The sequence below is a fragment of the Diachasmimorpha longicaudata genome, chromosome 9 (assembly GCF_034640455.1).
Source record: "Diachasmimorpha longicaudata isolate KC_UGA_2023 chromosome 9, iyDiaLong2, whole genome shotgun sequence".
In the NCBI taxonomy this organism is placed as follows: Eukaryota; Metazoa; Arthropoda; class Insecta; order Hymenoptera; family Braconidae; genus Diachasmimorpha; species Diachasmimorpha longicaudata.
In genome coordinates, this window is record NC_087233.1 from 7,790,223 (window position 1) to 7,809,738 (window position 19,516).

The following is a 19,516-nucleotide window of genomic DNA, read 5'->3' on the forward strand; positions in this document are numbered from 1 at the left end:
AACTGAGATAGTTATTGATAAAAATAAACAAACGACACGCGGTTAAACGATATACGAACACGAACGCGCACCAAACACGTCTGGACTTCCATTGTTCCCCTAACGCGTTGAAAGTAGTCCCGCACTGCGCGCGCACCTGCCCGCCGGCTTGGGTATCACTCCGCGGGACAACATGGCGCATGGCGAAACCAATGAGAGCGTAGCGTTGGGCGAAGAGCCGGGGTACAGGGGAATTGGAGGGTTGCGCAGGCAGGGACAAGGATTCGGAAGTTTGAAGTATTTTTTCGGGACGGCCGAAGGGACTGACAACAGATGGTCGCCGATGGCATAGGGTGAGACCGAGTGCAGAGGTGAATAATTCTGGGGACTGTGTCGACATCGCTTATTGTGGGGTTTTTTATTTTGTAAAAATTGGCGGGATGCTTTGGGCGAGGGGAAGGAGGAGGAGGAGGAGGAGGGAGCTTTGCCAGAAGATTTGGCGCGATATTTGATCAATTTTTATTAAGGGAAATTGGGAAATGTTTGACAAGAGAAGATTATTGATAAATGAATAAATATTAAATTCTTCTTTTACAGAAACAAACTATTATATAGATAATTTTTAATTTTACTCATTCAAATAAAAATACATTAATTAAAATAATTTTATTCAGATATTCCTCATCAGTTGAATATCTGATAGTAACTTCATTCTCTTCAGATAAGAAATATAAATCGTTATAGAGGACACGAAAATTCTCACATCCTTTCAACTAACGAATACAAATGTAGCATTACAATTTGTTGAATGAGCGGGGCGATTAATATTTTTGTTCGTGGTGTATTTTTACACAAGCGTATTATCCCCCTTGGAATTTCACCGAATGATATGCGTTGTAACCAACTTGGTATACACGAGTCTGAGTCATTAGTTCTTATTAATGAAGCCGTTAACCCTATCGCGGCCAGCAACAAACCATGATGCACGAATTGTCTTGGCTAATTAATGCCGCATCGTACATCAGCAGAATAAATTGACACTATTGAAATAAATGTTTGACTTATTTCATTGTATATTTGATTAGGAAAAAATAAGGAAATGTTAAATGTTAATTGATTATTAATAGATTAAATTGAAAAATTCTTACCATTATTACTATCTAAAATATCATTAATCCCGTCAAGGAGATGTCGTCAAGGAGATTGAAGGGGCCGTTATATCGATATCGGCCAGTACTTTTAGAAAAAAAATGGCCGATCCTCTTGTATCCTCGATTCAGGAAAATAAACTGACAACTCTTAACCGAAAAATCATCGAGATTAAAAAGAAGATTCAGCTGTCTGGTGAGTCTTTACAATTTTATTCTCCTTGTGGAATAAAACATTCGAACAAGTTGAGTGTTACGCGAGTGGTCAAGACAATTGCTCTCATCAGTCTGATGATTTCACTTGCTCCGGAGCTTCTCATCGCCTACAATTCATTCCTCGTTTTCATTGTGCCTCTTTCGTGGCATCTCAAGTAACCGGGGACCCTCGTGTGCTTCATTCCCCGTACACGATCCGTGAATGAGGGCCATTGCTAATTCAACTGCTAACTGGACCCCTCGAGGGGTCAAGTTTTACGATTCCACGAAGTCTCATGCACTCGGGGTTTATGCTTTTCTCTTATTGATAAGTTAAATATATTCTATTGGCTTCAATTATAGAATAGTTGGCCTTTAGGGTTATTCTTACGAGAGAATTTCGGTGCATTATTTATATTTTTTGTTACAGTAAATTAAAGAATTTAGATTGATTATTTAATGGGTATTGTTGAGTTCAATTGTCTTTGAAATTAATTATCAATTTATTGCAACGAACTATTTGGAATGTTATATGAATTTCTGTAAAGACGAATATCTTATCAATTTTCCTCTCTAGAATAAAATTGAACTTTATTATCAATCATAAATGTTGAGGAAGTTTTAAGTTCAATGTCGAGGAGTAAATTCTCATTATCAATTGCGGAACAAAATAAAGAATGTTAACCCATTGGCCCACATATTATTTTTACTCGACCATCATTTCACGATAAAATATCTTCTCAAGTTATCGATGATGAAACTATCCAGCGGATAAAGTCAGGCGATTGAAATTAAATTCTCATATGAATGAAAGGAAAATATGATCGTAATAGAATAGACATTTGAAATTACTCAGACGATCCGCAGGAGAACATACTCGGACGGGAATTCTTCAACTCATTCCCAACTATTCATCAGAAATATAAAGTGAGGATTCAATAGTTCTTGGATATCTACGATGCCCTCATGAATGAAGCAGTAATGTTTTATTCATGAAGATTAATAGCACGTGGTTGATGCAAATTTAACTCGCTTCATGATCACTCAGCTCTCAAATGATAATTTATAATGTAAGCGAATTGTTATGTTTTTAGAGGGGCAGCGAAAAGCAAATTTTGAAGAATGCGACGCGAAGAAACGTGAGAGTTTGGATATACTTGGGAATCTCAAGAAAGAAATTAAAACACTTCAGATTAAATATACCAAAGCTAAAAATGTAAGCTGACTAATTAATTTTTAATATGACTATTTCATAGATGTAAACTATTCTATATAAAAATCATTTCAACGAACAAAAAACCTTATAAAAATATATTATAAGTGTTTTTATAAATTTTTACGGTCGAGAATGAAGAAGCTGCGGATAAGGTGGCCCTCACGAGCCGCGAGTCGTCTGTGTGCGTTAGAAAATGCGGCTTGGAGCAGGCCATCGCCAGAGTCGATGAAGACAATATTCGATTGCGAAAAAAACTCGATCTCGTCAAGTATGAGAGTGATAAGGTAATCATCATAAATCCATCATGTATTATAATGCCCCGGCTCAATATTCAATCAATTTCTTGTTCATTCCAGCAACAGGACAGACTCTCCAAACTGCTCGGGGAGTATGAGCAGTACATCAATGGGAAGGTGCAAAAATTCGTTGAGAGGAAATTGGATAATCCATTGAAAAAGGTTTAATCATAGTAAGACGATATGATTATTCATTTATTCACTATAAAATAAACGATACCTCTGTGAAATCTGAAATTGCATTCCCGTCTCACCTAAAAAAACACGCAAGCAGTGAAGGACAAAATTTTTATTCTAGAAAGTGATAAGCCTAGAGAATCATTTGCATCGAATAAGCGTAATGCAGATGGAAGCGGACACTGTCCGTAAGAAATACAGATCAGTCAGAGCGAGCCTGAAATCAGATGCAGCCTTCTACGTCTCTCAATTGAAAAATCTGGAGAAGAGCATAAAGGACCAAGATGCTGAGATAAATCAGCTCCAGGTAAATTGTCAAAGTCCCAGAGTTGCCGAATTACCCCAATTAATTACCACTCCAATTTAAAATAGGGGGTTAAAACGGAGGCCGTCGATTTGAGGGACATAACGAAGGAGACACTCACGAAGCAGGAGATCGAGGCTATGCACACGAGCAAAGAACGGGAGAATGTCATTCTGGATTACAGGCAACGGGTGGAGGACCGCCGATTGGAGCTGGAGCGGCTTGAGAGGATGATATTTCCGGCGGTTCGGCTGCCGCCGAGGGAGGATGACTTCGAGGGGCCGGAGAAAACCGAGGGGTTGAGGCAAGAAATTCCCGATAAACCCAAAGACGAAATTACATTTTTGGAAGAAGCATTCGCTAAACTCCGAAGCGCCACCGGCGTTACGAGAAATGCCGATGTTTTGGATCGGTTTCTCGCACAGCGCGCTACGAAAGAGAACCTCCAGAGGATGAGGACCGTCACGGAAGATGAGAAAATGGGACTGGAGAAGCAAAGGCAAAAATTCACAGCTGAAATTGAAATGCAGAAGTTTTCGGAGACGAAAGACGCTGATCAGTTAGTTATCCCCTGGTTACATTAATAATTTTGGTTTGAAATAAAAAATATTGTGGATAAAATGGATTTGAAAGACAATATTATTCCCTTGGCTTGCAGAAATGCTGAGGAACTCGCTAGGCTGAACGACCGAATCGAAGGTGAAAAGCAACGTCAGAATGTAGCTGAGGTGGAAGAGAAACGGGTCCAGGGGACACTCCACGACGTTGCGAAGATCTTATGGAAATTTTGCGACAGACTCAGGGTGAGTTATCGAGCCGATTCAATATACATTACTGGAACTGTCTGTCCCTAACGGAAAGTTATCGAAATTCAGTTGACAGGAGAGCGATATAAACGAATATCGATTCTTATTGTTGAAAATGGGCTATTCCTGCGGGCTATTAATAAAAAATTTCTAAATTATTTATTTATTGGTGTTTTTCTAATTTATTCGTGTGTAAATCAAATTGACTAGTTATTTCTGGCCAATAACTCGAAAACCGCGTACTGAAATTTATTGGATTACACTTAACCGATTTGAAGATATTGACGATTAAAGATGTTCGTTCTCTCCTCTCTCCTTTAAATTGAAATAAAATCTATTTGTTTTAGGACGTGAACGACTCGTTCCTCCCGATGACACCCGAAAATCTGGAGGATCCCTATTGCTATCTGCTACTCCTGGAAGAGAAGATGGAATCTCTGATTGATATGATGGGCGGCCATGCGCAGTACGACCAATGGATCCAGGAAGCCTTTGTTGATAAATTCGAAACTCTATCGACTGGATCTGCATCGGAGGCTATTAAAGCAGTTGATGCCGAGGCACGACCACTTTTTCCACGATTCCCTGGTGCACCGACCCCAGCTGCTCAGCCTATTCCATCTGAGGATGAGGAGGAAATTCCCACTCGAAGTGTTCTCAAGAGACAAGCGCAATTACTGGTTGATACCAAGAGCAGAAGAAAGGGATTTAATTTCAGAAGATAACGTTCTTTTGTTTAAGCTTTTGTTCGCAATTTTTGTGACAGTTTTAATAAATAAAAATTGGAAATGAACCGCAAGGTTTCTTTAATTGCTCCTGGCGATGACAGAGTTTATGGCAACTCCGAGAATGAGGGTGTAGGAGAAGGCGAGTGGAAGAGAGAGATTGTGCCGACGGAATTTAGTATAAAATTAATAAATCAAATAACTAAGCGAAAAAATAAAAAATATCTCACATTTTGTTTGGCAGTAATTGATATTTACTGGTCCTTAGCAAGCATTTCGGTCCCGTCTCGAGTGGTCCAGCAGCTCCTGGAGAAGAAAAAGAATATGCATGAAGATACTCTCCAGGAAATGAAGGAAGAACTTATTTTTATTCAGAAAAAATGGGGATATGAATTTAAAGTGATGGCAGACAGATTGATATTCGAAATTGAGGAAATTCGATGGGAAATTCAGGACGTGTGGAAAAATTTTGAGACAGATGTAGGGACGATAAATTTGACAATGGAGATTAGTTTATTCATTTATCTTTATTTATGTACTAGATCAAGCGGTTTAATGTAGCTGAACGTCAAACGGTGAATGCCAGATTGACTTCTCTACTAGCAGTGGAAAAATCCCTGATTGATGAGTTTCATGTAGACCTACGTAAAAATGAGGAAAAACGAACTGTGACTACTAGGAAAACGTTCAAAAAATTCCGAAAAAAATTGAGATATATCGCATACGTGCCACCGGGCTCTCTAAAGATTCCGACAGAAGAAGAAATTGAAGTAAAACAAGGGAAATTATAGAATTAAATAAGCCACACTGAAGTTCATCAATTATTTTAAGAGAAAAAACAATTTTTTTACAGGACTACAACGGAAAAATTATAAGAAATTATGTGATTTGTGAAAAATTGTATTCAATGTTGACCTTGAGTACAAAAAATTTAGAATCGGAGGTGCACGATTGGCTGGAGGGAATAAAAATCCTGAGAGAATAAATATCATGAACTAGACTAGAGAGAGAATGGAGTCCGGTCTGCGCAGTTCGTCATAAATCTTGAAATCCGTTGGATCATCGGGATCGAATTCTATATCCTCTGCTGTTATTTCCTCCTTAGGTTTTCGAATACGAGGAGGAGCAGATGGAGCTTGGCTCAAACACGATTCCACCTTTTCTTTAACATTTCTTTCACTGACCGCGCCATCCACCGTGATCGCAGATTCACTTGCATACCGAAGCAGTGAGTCGCGATTTGTGAAGTATTCTTTGAGCTTTAAAATAAATAATAAGCTTTGGTTAGGGATATTTTGTTATCATTTGAAAATAATATTCCAATCCATTAGTTGATAATTTTGTTAAATATCAAATTTAATTTCCATTTTTTTAAGGAAACAAACGATTTTTTTTCATCAACAAGTCTGCATACTTTTTTTTATTATTCTAGAACATAGAATATACAATATAGAATATCAAAAAAAGCCTCACATTCTGACTAACAGCGATTTCATAATCCTTGCAGTGAACAGCAAAATCTGGATTGCTCTGTTCCTCGCTACCCCGGCTAGAATTATGCTCACTTCCAGTAATAACATTAAATCTCCTCGAGACCAACCGCTCCCTGCATGTCGCTTCGTCGACATCAATGCAGATAATTCTGCGAAACAAAGAGCGTGATTCGTCAAAATCATGACATCATTCCTGAAAATAGTACATCGCTTGTGATGAACCTGTTTGGAGGTGTAGTTAGGACGTCGAGAAGTTTAAAGTCCTCAACGGTAATTGGATATCCGAACAATACCCAACCCTTCTTCAAACAATCGGCGCTCATTAGTCTTCTCTGTCAAACAACACATAAATTTGATGATTAATTAAAATTAATTTGAAGATTCAATAATCCTCAATTAAATACATAATAAATTAAATTTTCCGCCCTCCCCGGTCACCTTAACAATTCTAATTTTAACATCGGCATCAGCTCTAATTTCCCAACAGGTTAGACACCTCAACGACTCTCCGAGCTTATTATTCTGCATTCTCGTTTGCGCCAGTAAATAATCAAAGTCAATGCAGACAAGATTGTACCTCCGCGCGAGGTAGCCCGCCACTGATCGGCGCCCTGAGCCCCTCGGCCCGATCAGAACTACCCGGAAATTACAACAAGGCGTCCGATACTTTCTTCTTCTGGTCAGTGTAATACAGGCTCTTCCGAGTTCCTCGTACGTTCTCCCAGCGGTCTCGATCTGCTGGAATTATTAGCGATTCCACTCAATATTTACCTCCAATTAATTTTTCATGGACTAATTGATTATTGAATAATTACAACCAAAACGCTGGAGTAGACCGCACGTAGGTCGTGGAGATTATGCAAGTGGTTTGGTGTTTTTGGACGCATTTTATGGTGAGAACCTCGGGTGGATGTTGCAGAGTAGCGACTGGGGGTGGACTGAAGGGTAGATTCCGCCGAAAAGTCGGTCCATATTATTTCGATTACGTGGGTGGGAATTATCCCGAGGGATTTTAAAGCGCACGCCTCTGATTTTACCCTGGGAAAGTCTGTTTTTAAAGTCTGTTAAAGTCTGCATTTATTAAAATTTATTATTATTACTATTTTATTTTCTTATTATTTTATTGCAACATAAGGAGGATTTTATTACCAATAAACAACCATCCGGACTCTTCAAAATACAATTTCCTCAACATTTTTCTGACATTAGCAGCAAATTCTTCATTCGAATTGAAGGCCTCCACCTCATTGATCCCTATCGATTTTATCCCCAATTTTAATTCGAGATATTCAGCCAGTAATTTTCTATCTGCGCCAAAGAGCCAAAATAAAATACTAGACCAGGGAAAAATTGCCCAAACTCACCGAAATCTGGAGGACAGATGAGAACGATTCTCGGTGCATCCCTGCTCCTAGCAGCATGTTGCAAGCATTGCTTCACATAAAGAATGTGATTCAATGGCTTTTTAATTATCAATTGCTTCGCAATCTCCTAAACAACGAATATAGTAAATTGTAATGTAAATGGAAATGGAAATTTCATCCATCTAAAATACAATTCCTCAGTGACCATTGCAATCGATGGGAACTCTTATAAAACATTATTCATTCTGCTCTACATATATTATTTTTTTTTATAATTTTTTTCTTATCAATAATTCAAATCAGCGGTTTTTTGCCAATGAAATCAAAATTTTCGTCCTGTTATTTTTAAATTTTCAAAACATCGTTTGAAAAAATATTTTTTCCTCCACTCACACAAAACAATCCATAAATCCGATGTTTTTCCAAATAAGGAACAAATTTCAGAGGAATGTTGAGCGGTCTCTTAATGGCATCCACAGTCCCCATCGTTTTTCCAAAAATCGTTGCTGCAAACGTCAAACAAATCCCCCGCTCACTCCCTGGATAAGCAGTATTATTTTCTCTCTTCCTCAGAGTTCAATAACTGCCACAAGAGGGCGACTCCTTGCACTGCCGTACCCTCCATGCGACAAATTGCACGAGGGCCCTGTTGGAAGAACACCACCAGTTCCTCAGAGTTCCTGAATTACCACCTTGGAGATTTGTGGACAAATACTAAAAATGTCAGACAACAGAGACATTACGAAGGAGGTTTCTAACCTGGAGATCGAGGATACAAGCAAAAAGTTGACCCACAAGGAGAAGAAGAAACTCAAGAAGCAGCTGGAGTATGAGAGGACCATGGAAATGATGACCAAGACTGGGGGCCAGGGACACAGTGAGTTGGAGTCGAATTTCACAGTTTCTCAGAGTCAGACACAGGCACGAGGTCAGCATACGTTGGACAATGCTGTTGACATTAAGATCGAGAACTTCAGCATCGCTGCCAAAGGAAAGGAGCTGTTCACAAACGCCAGCCTACTTATTGCCCAGGGGAGAAGATACGGTCTTGTTGGACCCAATGGGTATGAAATATCTTTTTTTATTCTCATGTCATTGTAAGGTTTGGATGATTTCCTGTGACTACTGTCGATCGTTAGATTTTTTTTTTTTCACAGTCATTTCCTGGTTCAGTTCCAGTAAAACTTTCTCTTTTATCTACTTTCTAATGCGATATCCTTTTGCCTAATTTTTGGTAGAATATGTTTTCTGTATTTCAATTTTGCTGAAATAAACCCATGAGCTGGAGGATACAATTTTTTTTCCACTTTGAGAGCCCGTTGTCAGGCTTTCAAATGCTAATCATTAAAACAACAATAGATAAACATCAAGGCCATAGGAATAAAAATGGATGGATATACATTTTTAGTGCCGAAGAAAGGAATAAAAATTTTATTCCTATTCAATTTCATTTTTATTCCTTTCTTCGGCAATAGAGAAAAATATTGTGCAAAAATGGTGAAACTAATTGAACTCTATCATAGAATGACATTAACCTCAAAAATTTCCATCATAGGCATGGAAAAACCACCCTCCTTCGTCACATAGAGAAAAGAGCCTTCAACATTCCCCCAAGTATCGACATTTTGTACTGCGAGCAGGAGGTGGTGGCTGATGACACCTCAGCAGTGGAGGTAGTCCTGAAAGCTGACGTGAAATGCATAGCTCTCCAGGAAAAATGTAAAAAATTGGAGGAAGAATCTGAGAAATCAAGTAACGACGAAATCCAAGCCCAGTTGCAGGAAGTCTACGAGGAGCTGAAAGCTATAGGTGCTGATTCAGCTGAGCCAAGAGCCCGAAGGATACTGGCTGGTCTGGGCTTCAGCAGATCAATGCAAGATCGTGCCACCAAAAATTTCTCTGGTGGTTGGAGAATGAGAGTATCCCTGGCTCGTGCTCTCTTCCTTGAGCCCACTCTCCTTCTTCTTGACGAGCCAACGAACCACTTGGACCTTAACGCTGTCATCTGGCTGGACAACTACCTCCAAGGCTGGAAGAAAACCCTGCTGATAGTCTCTCACGACCAGAGTTTCTTGGACAATGTCTGCACAGATGTCATTCACTTGGACCAGCAGAAGCTGTTCTACTACAAGGGAAACTACAGTATGTTCAAGAAGATGTACGAGCAGAAGAAAAAGGAAATGATGAAGGCTTACGAAAAGCAGGAGAAGAGGATAAAAGATATGAAGGCCTCGGGACAGAGTAAAAAGACTGCTGAGAAGAAGCAGAAAGAGGCACTCACCAGGAAGCAGGAGAAAAATCGTACGAAAATGCAGAAGGCTGAGGAGGACAACGGACCCCAGGAATTGCTACAAAAACCTAGAGAGTATATCGTGAAATTTAGCTTCCCAGATCCACCGCCACTCCAGCCTCCAATTCTTGGTCTACACAGTAGGATTTTTCCGATTAATTCTTGATGAATTAGGGGGTTGAGAGGAAAATCATTTTCTTTATTTTAATTTTTAGATGTGACATTTAGCTACGAAGGCCAAAAGCCACTGTTCATAGACGTAGATTTTGGTATTGATTTAAACTCACGTGTTGCTATTGTGGGGCCTAATGGAGTAGGAAAGTCAACATTTTTGAAGCTTCTTCTTGGAGAATTGACCCCTCTGAAAGGGGATTTAATTAAAAATTCTCGTTTGGTACGTAAATTCAGTCATCACGAGGCAATATTATTTTAAACGGAAATTATCAAGCAATATTTTTTTTGAATTTCCAATCAATTAATTTCGTTTCAGAGAATTGGAAGATTCGATCAGCATTCGGGTGAGCACTTGACAGCGGAGGAGACTCCCTCCGAGTATTTGATGCGCCTGTTCGATTTGCAGTACGAAAAGGCACGAAAGCAACTGGGCACGTTTGGTCTGAGCTCTCACGCGCACACGATTAAAATGAAGGACTTGTCTGGTGGACAGAAGGCTCGGGTGGCCCTGGCTGAGCTATGCCTGAACGCCCCGGACGTCGTAATCCTTGACGAGCCAACCAATAACCTCGATATCGAATCCATCGACGCCCTTGCAGAGGCGATCAATGCGTATAAGGGAGGCGTCATCATCGTCTCTCACGACGAAAGGCTCATCAGGGATACTGACTGCTGTCTGTATGTCATCGAAAACCAAGTAATTAATGAAATTGACGGCGACTTCGACGACTACAGGAAAGAACTGTTGGAGAGCCTTGGGGAGGTCGTCAACAACCCCAGTCTTGCTGCCAATGCTGCTGTCCTTCAATGACCTATCCCAGTGAATTTCTAGGAGATAAGGCTCATTTGGAGAGCCGTTGCGAGACGAATTAGGAGAAAGAAATTTTTGTACAGTCAGGAGTGTTGGACTTTTATTAGAATGCATTTATGGAATGAGTGTTAGTGTTTCTTCCATTGAGGGAATGCTCATTAAACCAGTTTATATTGACTATTTGGATTTTTTTATTTCAAGTATTTACGTCCCACTTGATTTTCAGTGTACTTGACATGATTGAAGAAACCATTTGATCGAGAGGAACTGACATTTTTTTTATTAGACGGAAAATTATTGCTCAATAATTTTTTAAAATTTTTTCAAGTTTAAATATAAAAATTTCTCGGGTGATTTTTAAAAATTATGTTGTTTTTTCTTCAATTACTGCAGGGGTTGTTTCTAATAAAGAGAATAAGTTTAAAATAAAGAGATGGGAATAGTGAGTCATGGCGATTTGTTCGTGCAGGTGACATCAACAATTGTCATAATTCTGATTGAAAAAACTAAGTTGGGAGGAATTAAAAGTTCATGGGGTTTTACCAAAAATATTGCTGATGCTGGGTAATAATTCAAGGAGCAGAAATTAAATTTAGTAAGTAAGTGATATAAAAAGCCCCTTGAGAATTTTATTTGGCGTACGTACAGATGCACATTCAGCGTTATATATTTCAGAGTATGAGTGCATAATAATTAACTCGTGAAATCATTTTATAACCAAAAGCATTCATATTTTTCATTCATGACGAAATGCAATACAGTAATCTAGAAACCCACTAAAGTATTTTCCCTCCGAGAATTTCTATTTGTAGAATAAAATAGTAAGTAGAACTAACCTGAAAAAGGAAATAAATACTGGGACCTGCACATTTCTTTTTTCATTTACTGTAAAATACTGTGAATCTCCAAAAACTGACTTTCAGTAGAAAAAAAATGTCCCTCAAAAAGGTAAAAACGTAATGTTACATCCATATTCGGCTACTGGCTCGTGCCCAAGTGAAACTCTCCGATCAACTCCCTGACACCTCTCGTTGGCCTCGACGATTCCGATTTCGAAATAATTTTTGCTTTTTCTTAGAAAAACATTTTGTCAATTCGTCGCACTAGTGGCTGTTCTTTCGTATCGGAAAAAAAAATCAAAGTGAGACAGAACGACTTCATGCATGTGTGGATTGCGTGGCTAGACCAAACGTGCGCGAAATAATCGGCGCAGGGCCACCCCCTGATCGCCCAACAGGCGCTGGTGTTGCCCACAACGTCTTTTTTCTCTTTCTACCACTTGACTTCTTGTAGTTGGTATTACTCATTAGTGTGTGTGACATGCATACGTGTATGTGTGGACTATACTGCTGCCAAAAAGGGCACAGACTGGGGAACACCAGAGACAACAGGAGTGATGTGAAAATATATTTCAAAAATAATTTATTACCCTGTAAAAAACGATAAATATAATTACGATCAATTGGTGATTTCTCGTAGAATCGTTCTGTTTCGATTTATCATTTATTTATTATTTCACTCGTTGAATTGTGTATCAATGATACACTAGTGGATTAAATAGTAGGGAAACGTGAGATTGTGAAAAACAACAATGTCGAGTGCACTGGAGAACAAGATACTGAATTTGCAGGAACGTCTGAGGGCGGAAAAGGAATCGATGGAAAGGGACAGACAGATTAATGATGTTTCTTCAGGTAATATCAACCAAGTGCAATCGTCAACAAGTACGATGTCGAGTCCTATTGTGCGGAGGCCACAAAGACGTGAGTACTTTGGATTTAACCAAAAAATTTTGAGTTTATGGGCTCCTGGGGATGTTTTTTGGATAAAAATGTGGAGGATAGTGCGGAATAGGTTATGTTGATTATCGGATGATATCTAAACTCTGAGGGAAGAATCTATTCAACAACTATTCTTGCTCCAATTACTGTTTTATATACAACAATTGAAAGGTGGAAATATTATAGAGTGACGGACCATCCTGTTTTTTTTAATGACCCCCGCTACATTCCAATCCAATTATTTGTTCAGGAGATATTTTTTATTAAACATCCTGCTCGTGATATAAATTTTTATTGCAAGTTTTATCAAGCGATTGTATTTTTTCATTTTTATTCTATCTGGTACCAGTCGGTGACATGGGTACGCCAACAAGACCCAGGAGGCAGTTGGATCTGCCGGTATCACAGATGTTGCCCCCAAAGCCACATGACAGTGAAGTAGAATCCAAACTGCAGGAGATCATGAAGATGAATGGTATTCTGAATATAAATGGAACGAAGTATCAGACAGAAATGGAGGACCTGGAGCATCTGGGTGAACTTGGCAATGGTACATGTGGTCATGTTGTCAAGATGAGACATAAACCCAGTGGCGTTGTCATTGCTGTCAAACAGATGAGACGCTCTGGCAATGCCGAGGAGAACAAAAGAATAATCATGGATCTCGATGTTGTACTCAAGTCACACGATTGTCCTTACATTGTACAGTGCCTAGGCTGTTTTATTACTGAGTCTGATGTTTGGATATGCATGGAGCTCATGGCAACGTGCTTGGATAAGCTGTTGAAGAGGCTGAGGCAAGCTATACCTGAGGATTTTTTAGGAAAAGTTACTGTAGCTACAGTGAAGGCACTTTCGTACCTGAAGGAGAAACATGGAGTTATTCATAGGGATGTTAAGCCTAGTAATATTCTTCTTGATGAAATGGGGGGAGTTAAATTGTGTGATTTTGGAATTTCGGGGCGACTTGTCGACAGCAAGGCGAAGACCAGGAGTGCCGGATGTGCAGCATATATGGCGGTGAATAAAGAAATAAATAAATAAATATAATTCTATTGAGGACTTTTTACCACTTTTGATTTATTAAGCTTATAATTATAATTAAAATTGTCTTAATGTTCGGATTTTAGGAACTAATTACACGATATTTCGCAGTGATAATTTTTTTCTAGATTTTAGTTAAATTGTTTTCCTGACTTCCTATGATTCTAAAATGCTCAGAAAAATGTCCCTGTACCTGGATAACAAAATTTGTGACCCAGATAATCCACTCACCTAGAAGTAAATTAATTCGATGACTGCATTATTTTTAGCCCGAAAGGATAGACCCACCAGACCCAACGAAACCAGATTATGATATACGAGCAGACGTGTGGAGCTTGGGTATAACTCTGGTGGAATTGGCCACTGGAGTTTTTCCCTATCGAGACTGCAAGACTGATTTTGAGGTACAAAAAATTTCCCTCCTGAGGCAAAAAACATTTCTTTGTTTTTTTTTTTTTTTTTTTTTCATTTTTATGTCAATTAAATTTATTTTTCCAGGTTTTAAGCAGGGTAGTACAAGATGATCCCCCTGTTCTACCTCCAGATGCTCATTTTTCAAAGGAATTTCGAGCGTTTGTTAACTCGTGTCTGACGAAAAATTACAAACATCGGCCTAAGTATCCCAAACTCATTGAGCACCCGTTTATCAAGAAATACGATACTCATCAAGGGGAGAGTGCCAATGGCTCCTTATCAATGTCTGGTTGCCAGTGGTTCGACCGAGTGATGCGACAGCTCGAGCCAAGGTGAGTGTCAGACAATTTAATTCAATGTATAGCGTAAAATGATTTCCTGCATTTGTCCAAGATTTATTAGTCTCTTGACATTTAGTTAGTCGTTATGTATCAGTGAGGATACATTCATCATCTCTAAGCATAGAATTATTTTTTATTTAATTTGGCATGAGACTCCCAACTAATAAAGTAATGATTTGATTTTTTTGGTTTGGTAAAGTGTAACCAGGTGTCCTAGGAGATGCAGAGAGTATTCAAATGAATTATTACGGAGTTTTTATATTTTTTCATTCAGTAGATGCAGTCTGTAGCTTTTTTTACGTCACAAACTTCAAGTTGTGGGTGTTTTAAAATATTTTTGAAACCTGTAATTGTTGGAAGGGTATCAAAAACCAACCGAATTAACGAATAAATGGACACCATAAATAAACAACACGTCAAAAATTAAGGTTTCCATAGCAAAAAGATAACATGATTTGATCCTTTGCTGAGTGTTGGAGAAATATCTGAAAATCTGAGAAAAATTACAAAATTTTTGTCACGATTTTCTTTGTCGATGGAAATAAGGACTGCAAAAACGTCATGACAAAAATTCATCCATCTCCCTTTATCGAGATATTCACTGAATAATTTAATACTTAAAAATGTTTATTGCAAATGCCCACCAAGATGACTCCATTTGTAGCCCCAATTTAAACGTTTGCGTGCGTGTTGAATTGTGTTGCAGCGTTGAACATGAGGGAGGCAGTGCAGCGTAGCTACCCCACATACCCTCTCGCCCCCGACCACACAAAAAAACACCCAAGACGTCCCTCACGATATAAAAAATCCATCTATAAAAAGCCATAAAAGGGGAAAAAACCTTTAAAAATCAAATAAACCAAAAAAAAACACAAACACATACAAAAAGCCCAAAAAGTCTGCCCGATTATCATTTCGAGTTGTTTGGTTTGTGCACGTGCCTGTTACACATCCCACCCTTCGACCCCCCACTCATGGTAAGCATTCTTTTTTATTTATTTAGAAAAAAATGGTAATTATTATCGTAGTGTCGTTTATTTGTCTGTGTTACGTCATGCTTGTACATTTACATTAGCATACATTGATAATTTTCCTGCTACTCTGTCTCTCCCTGTTGCATGTCCAAGAGTATCGAAAAAAAAACAAATGAAAACGTGTAAGTGTACTAACTCTCTAACTTCCATTAACTATTCTGAAAGCCCAGGATTCAAGCAGGTTTCATCAGCATTACATGGATTCTGTTCTCAATGTCTTCATGAAGAATTTGAACTCAGGGAAATGATCTGTTTGCAATGTTTGAAATTATTTTGAATTTTGGGGAAATTTTTCTTCACTTTAAATAATTTTTTAAAGTAAAACTAGACTTTGAAAATATCCAAGTATTATTTGTTTTTTTTCTAGTGGCTTTATTTATCTAATCAAGACATTAAAAGCATTTTCCGATAAATAATTTATTAAAAACAAATTAGTTAATATAATTCATTAGTTTATATAATTCAAATATGTTCATCTGCGTGCAATAAAATCATATGATGAAACTGAACGGATGAAAAATTACACATAAAGGTTTTCTTCAAGATTCAACTGATTTATTTCTCTGGGTCATATTTAGGAACAATTGCGAATAATATTGATTTAGTTTCAGATCTATTGGAAATGAGACCCACCGTACGGGTCATGTATCATTAAAGACAACTGCCCACATGAGGAATCAATCAGAGACAGCAGGATTATCAAAAGCCAGGATAACCAAAGAGCCAGCTATTACAGCAACAACGTACAATCAACGAGCCACCGACAATGGCACTTATGTACCATACAGTCCTTATGCACTTAGACGTAGGGAAATGATAACGAGGCCTTTTTCACCGCCAATAAGCAGTGAACAGGACAGATCTTTGTCACCTTATCGACATATTGAGCAGAACCGTTGCTCAAATGGACAGAGTTTGTCGGAGTCGAGACCTTATTCGCCTTATTTTGGACGCTATGAGGAGGGAAATGATCGGTGGGGAAGTGCCCCTAGATCGTTGAGTCCATTCAGGAGGGATTATTCACCATGGAGACGGGAAAATGTCGATCCACCAGGCGTTGTACAACCTTTGGAGACCGGGAGGTATTCACCATTTGTACAGTCGAGACAATATCATCCACCACCTCCGACACATCCACTTGCACATGAAATTTATGCTAGTCCTATGATTAGTCGGAAAAGGTAATTATTTATAGAATTATTTTTTCAAATCTATTGCTAAAATTCATGGCCGCCAAAGCCTCACACATAAAATTATATAATTTTTTTATTGAATAAATTCTTTATGTCGTTTCAATCAGTTTTTACTGCTGTAATTTTCCCTAAAATTTCTCACATTTTAAAGAATATTCAGAGTTTGCCAGAAAATAAGTTGTATATTCTCCATAAAAAAATAAGAAAATGAAAATTTATGCCACTAAATTTGAGAAATTACAATATACGGTTTTCTCAACTCCTCTTCTTAAACTTTAAATTGAAATACACGATTATTTCATCTTGAAGGTTTCCTTCAGAGCCTCCACCGCCTGGCTCCCACGGGAGCACAAGTCCCCAACTATTTATTTCTCGTTTCACAAATCAGTCGAAACAAGAAAATAACACAACAGTTGCCTCGCAAACAACACCACCACCCTCCAAGGAATCAGCGAAAAAGAGATTTGCATCGTATGTCAGGTTGAGATTGGGGGGAGATCGTTCAGCATCACCAGAGCCACCACCCAGACTTAGTCGGGGGGAATCACCTCTTGCTGCACGAAGAAATATGCCTGAGCAGGCTTCACCTTCATTTTCAAGAAGGTAATGTGACAAATAAATATTATAATGAAAGAATTCAGCTCTGGGAATATTCCAGTGAAGAGTAATATATTTTGGAGAGAGAGAGAGAGAAAACAATTTTCGGCTAAATCGAGTCCTCAAAATTACACGGAAATTATTTTATTTCAGATACATTTCTCCCTCACCCCCGCAGCCCCCACCCCGGCGTCTCTCAGAGAGTATCTCAGTGCCAGGGAGTCCCCAGTACCTTCGTACTCGACTTCTCTACACCCCAGAGCCCCAACGAAAGCAACCGCCTCCATAACCCACCGTTATCATCACCAATCAGCAATCAATCTTGGTGCCATGCGTTAACAACGCTCCTGAGACTCTAGATAATTACACGGATTACGATAATGAAGATCCAAAGATGAGCTTCACATGTGGTGCACTACTCTGCAGTGCAAAACCAAAAAAACGTAGCACAAAAAACGATCAGTGGTTCACATGGAGGACCCTACGTGATAGTAGAAATTTTTTGCACGCGTAGGTTAAAAGAATTGCGAGAGCGAATGGGGAGATGGATGAGGTGAAAGTTCAGAGGTGAAATGGAAAAATGAGAAATTCTACAAGACCATGTCGTTGTGTAGATTTCCAGAATTAATTAAATAATTACTGACCATTAATGGTTCTGGTAATTCATTAAAAGGATACGTGGATGTATAACAATTTTTTAAAATCAACTTTCCTCAACCCCAACTCATCGAAACTTTTTTGGTATCATGTTTGTTAATCAAAATTTTATATTGAAAAAATCAGGGGGGAATAATTTAGCATACTGGCACTCTCATTCCTAAAAAATATAAGTAATTAATGAAATTCTTTGCATAATTGTTAATAACGATTCTCTTAAAAATAATTCTCATTTTTCCAATTCACAAATCAACGAAAAGAAAACCTCACAGGCCTTTTTGCGAACCTTAAATCTGATGAAGAAAATTTTATCGTTATGTAAGCCTCTTGTATTAATGTGTATTTGTATAAAATGCAATACCATGCTCAACTTTTTATATCGCTTGTGAAGAGAGAAAAGTACTCAACGCAAAGGGAGGGAAAAAAGATTTATTGTCAAGTTTGAGAGGAGTTTGTGTGGCATTTTTTGTAACAAGCTGAACGGTCAAGTCAGGATGTACTCCTACGATTGTTCAATCAGGTTTATCGTCTAGAATGAATATTGCCCATTCTATTGCTACTTTTCTACCCGAGAAATTCGAGTATCTGCTATTCAATTCTTCTCTCACAATCAGAATGGAAAATGAAGTGTCTAAAAAATCTCTGGATAATCTGTATTCACGTGAAAAATCGTGAGAGGATTTTTCAGCAATTTACACTAGACGTATTTAGACGTAAATTTTTTGTACGCCGAGCGATATTGGTTCACCATGAATTCACCGAAATCCACAGTCACTGAGGCCGTTGGAAGCAACCATTGGAAATGAATGCACAAGCCAGTGACGGCGGAATCAAACAAACTGAATATTTTAATCCTGATGATGTAAATTATTTGATTGAGTGGGAGAGATCGTTGTAATTATTAATTCAAATTACTTCATTTTGAGACACGTTAAAAAAACAGACACGCGCATGATCTATGTAAGAAATAGCATCGAGAGTAAAATGAAAAGAATACGAGCAATAACTTTCGTCGCTTATTTACAGAAAGATCTGTTGTATTGTAAATAAACTTATATTTATACGGATGAGAACTATATATTTTTTTTTTAGTCCCTTGGTGTTATTCAATTGCCACTGAAGTTTCAGGAGAACAGTTATGCAAGTTTTCCGAAGGAAAGCCCTACCAGATTATCTTTGGCATTGAGAAATATTTAAGATAAAATACCAAACAATGAACAAACTTTTTTCAGGTGTTTTTTCTGCTGTGATGGACAATGGTAAGACTAGCAAGGAGGGAAAACTGTTAATAATTCATCAGTAAGATAATTATTGTTATTTTGTAGTTATAAGTATGGAGAAAGTACAATTTTCTATTTAAATTTCCCGAATGAAAAAGAATGTGTTTTCTTCCACGAATATTATTATGCATCTTGGATTAACATAAAACATATCATGATCAACAGTATCAAAACAAAGCCCTTGGGGCCTGAATCAA

The 19,516-nt window shown here is 38.2% G+C and overlaps 4 protein-coding genes across 8 annotated transcripts; 3 read left to right on the forward strand and 1 right to left on the reverse strand.

Annotated features, from left to right (window-relative positions):
• Positions 1–129: 129 nt before the first annotated feature.
• Positions 130–6,074, forward strand: LOC135165888 (outer dynein arm-docking complex subunit 3). 2 transcript variants are annotated; one of them, XM_064127668.1, is made up of 12 exons: positions 130–350; positions 1,165–1,323; positions 2,417–2,538; positions 2,670–2,822; positions 2,895–2,996; positions 3,133–3,318; positions 3,384–3,874; positions 3,974–4,118; positions 4,469–5,024; positions 5,115–5,326; positions 5,389–5,616; positions 5,700–6,074. In XM_064127668.1, exons 2-9 carry the CDS (start codon positions 1,230–1,232, stop codon positions 4,844–4,846), a joined length of 1,671 nt encoding a protein of 556 aa, XP_063983738.1. In that variant the 5' UTR covers positions 130–350; positions 1,165–1,229; the 3' UTR covers positions 4,847–5,024; positions 5,115–5,326; positions 5,389–5,616; positions 5,700–6,074. The 2 variants fall into 2 exon arrangements, with proteins under 2 accessions (XP_063983738.1, XP_063983739.1); XM_064127669.1 differs by having other exon boundaries at positions 1,168–1,323.
• Positions 5,077–8,426, reverse strand: LOC135165892 (adenylate kinase 8). Of its 4 annotated transcripts, none has more exons than XM_064127676.1 (8): positions 8,097–8,426; positions 7,704–7,830; positions 7,489–7,647; positions 7,155–7,387; positions 6,778–7,077; positions 6,562–6,671; positions 6,320–6,488; positions 5,077–5,152 (listed from the first exon to the last, which is right to left on the reverse strand). In XM_064127676.1, the coding sequence occupies exons 1-8, from the start codon at positions 8,187–8,189 to the stop codon at positions 5,111–5,113; spliced, it is 1,233 nt and encodes a 410-aa protein (XP_063983746.1). In that variant the 5' UTR covers positions 8,190–8,426; the 3' UTR covers positions 5,077–5,110. The 4 variants fall into 4 exon arrangements, with proteins under 4 accessions (XP_063983746.1, XP_063983745.1, XP_063983744.1 ...); XM_064127675.1 differs by lacking the exon at positions 5,077–5,152 and adding an exon at positions 5,726–6,105 and having other exon boundaries at positions 7,489–7,593; XM_064127674.1 differs by lacking the exon at positions 5,077–5,152 and adding an exon at positions 5,726–6,105 and having other exon boundaries at positions 6,778–7,074.
• Positions 8,326–11,158, forward strand: LOC135165887 (ATP-binding cassette sub-family F member 1). Its single transcript, XM_064127667.1, has 4 exons — positions 8,326–8,767; positions 9,259–10,133; positions 10,209–10,387; positions 10,484–11,158. The coding sequence occupies exons 1-4, from the start codon at positions 8,424–8,426 to the stop codon at positions 10,976–10,978; spliced, it is 1,893 nt and encodes a 630-aa protein (XP_063983737.1). The 5' UTR covers positions 8,326–8,423; the 3' UTR covers positions 10,979–11,158.
• A 1,129-nt stretch (positions 11,159–12,287) lies between these two features.
• Positions 12,288–19,106, forward strand: LOC135165886 (dual specificity mitogen-activated protein kinase kinase 7-like). Its single transcript, XM_064127666.1, has 7 exons — positions 12,288–12,741; positions 13,109–13,779; positions 14,073–14,207; positions 14,302–14,549; positions 16,198–16,773; positions 17,095–17,388; positions 17,536–19,106. The coding sequence occupies exons 1-7, from the start codon at positions 12,570–12,572 to the stop codon at positions 17,669–17,671; spliced, it is 2,232 nt and encodes a 743-aa protein (XP_063983736.1). The 5' UTR covers positions 12,288–12,569; the 3' UTR covers positions 17,672–19,106.
• Positions 19,107–19,516: the final 410 nt, after the last annotated feature.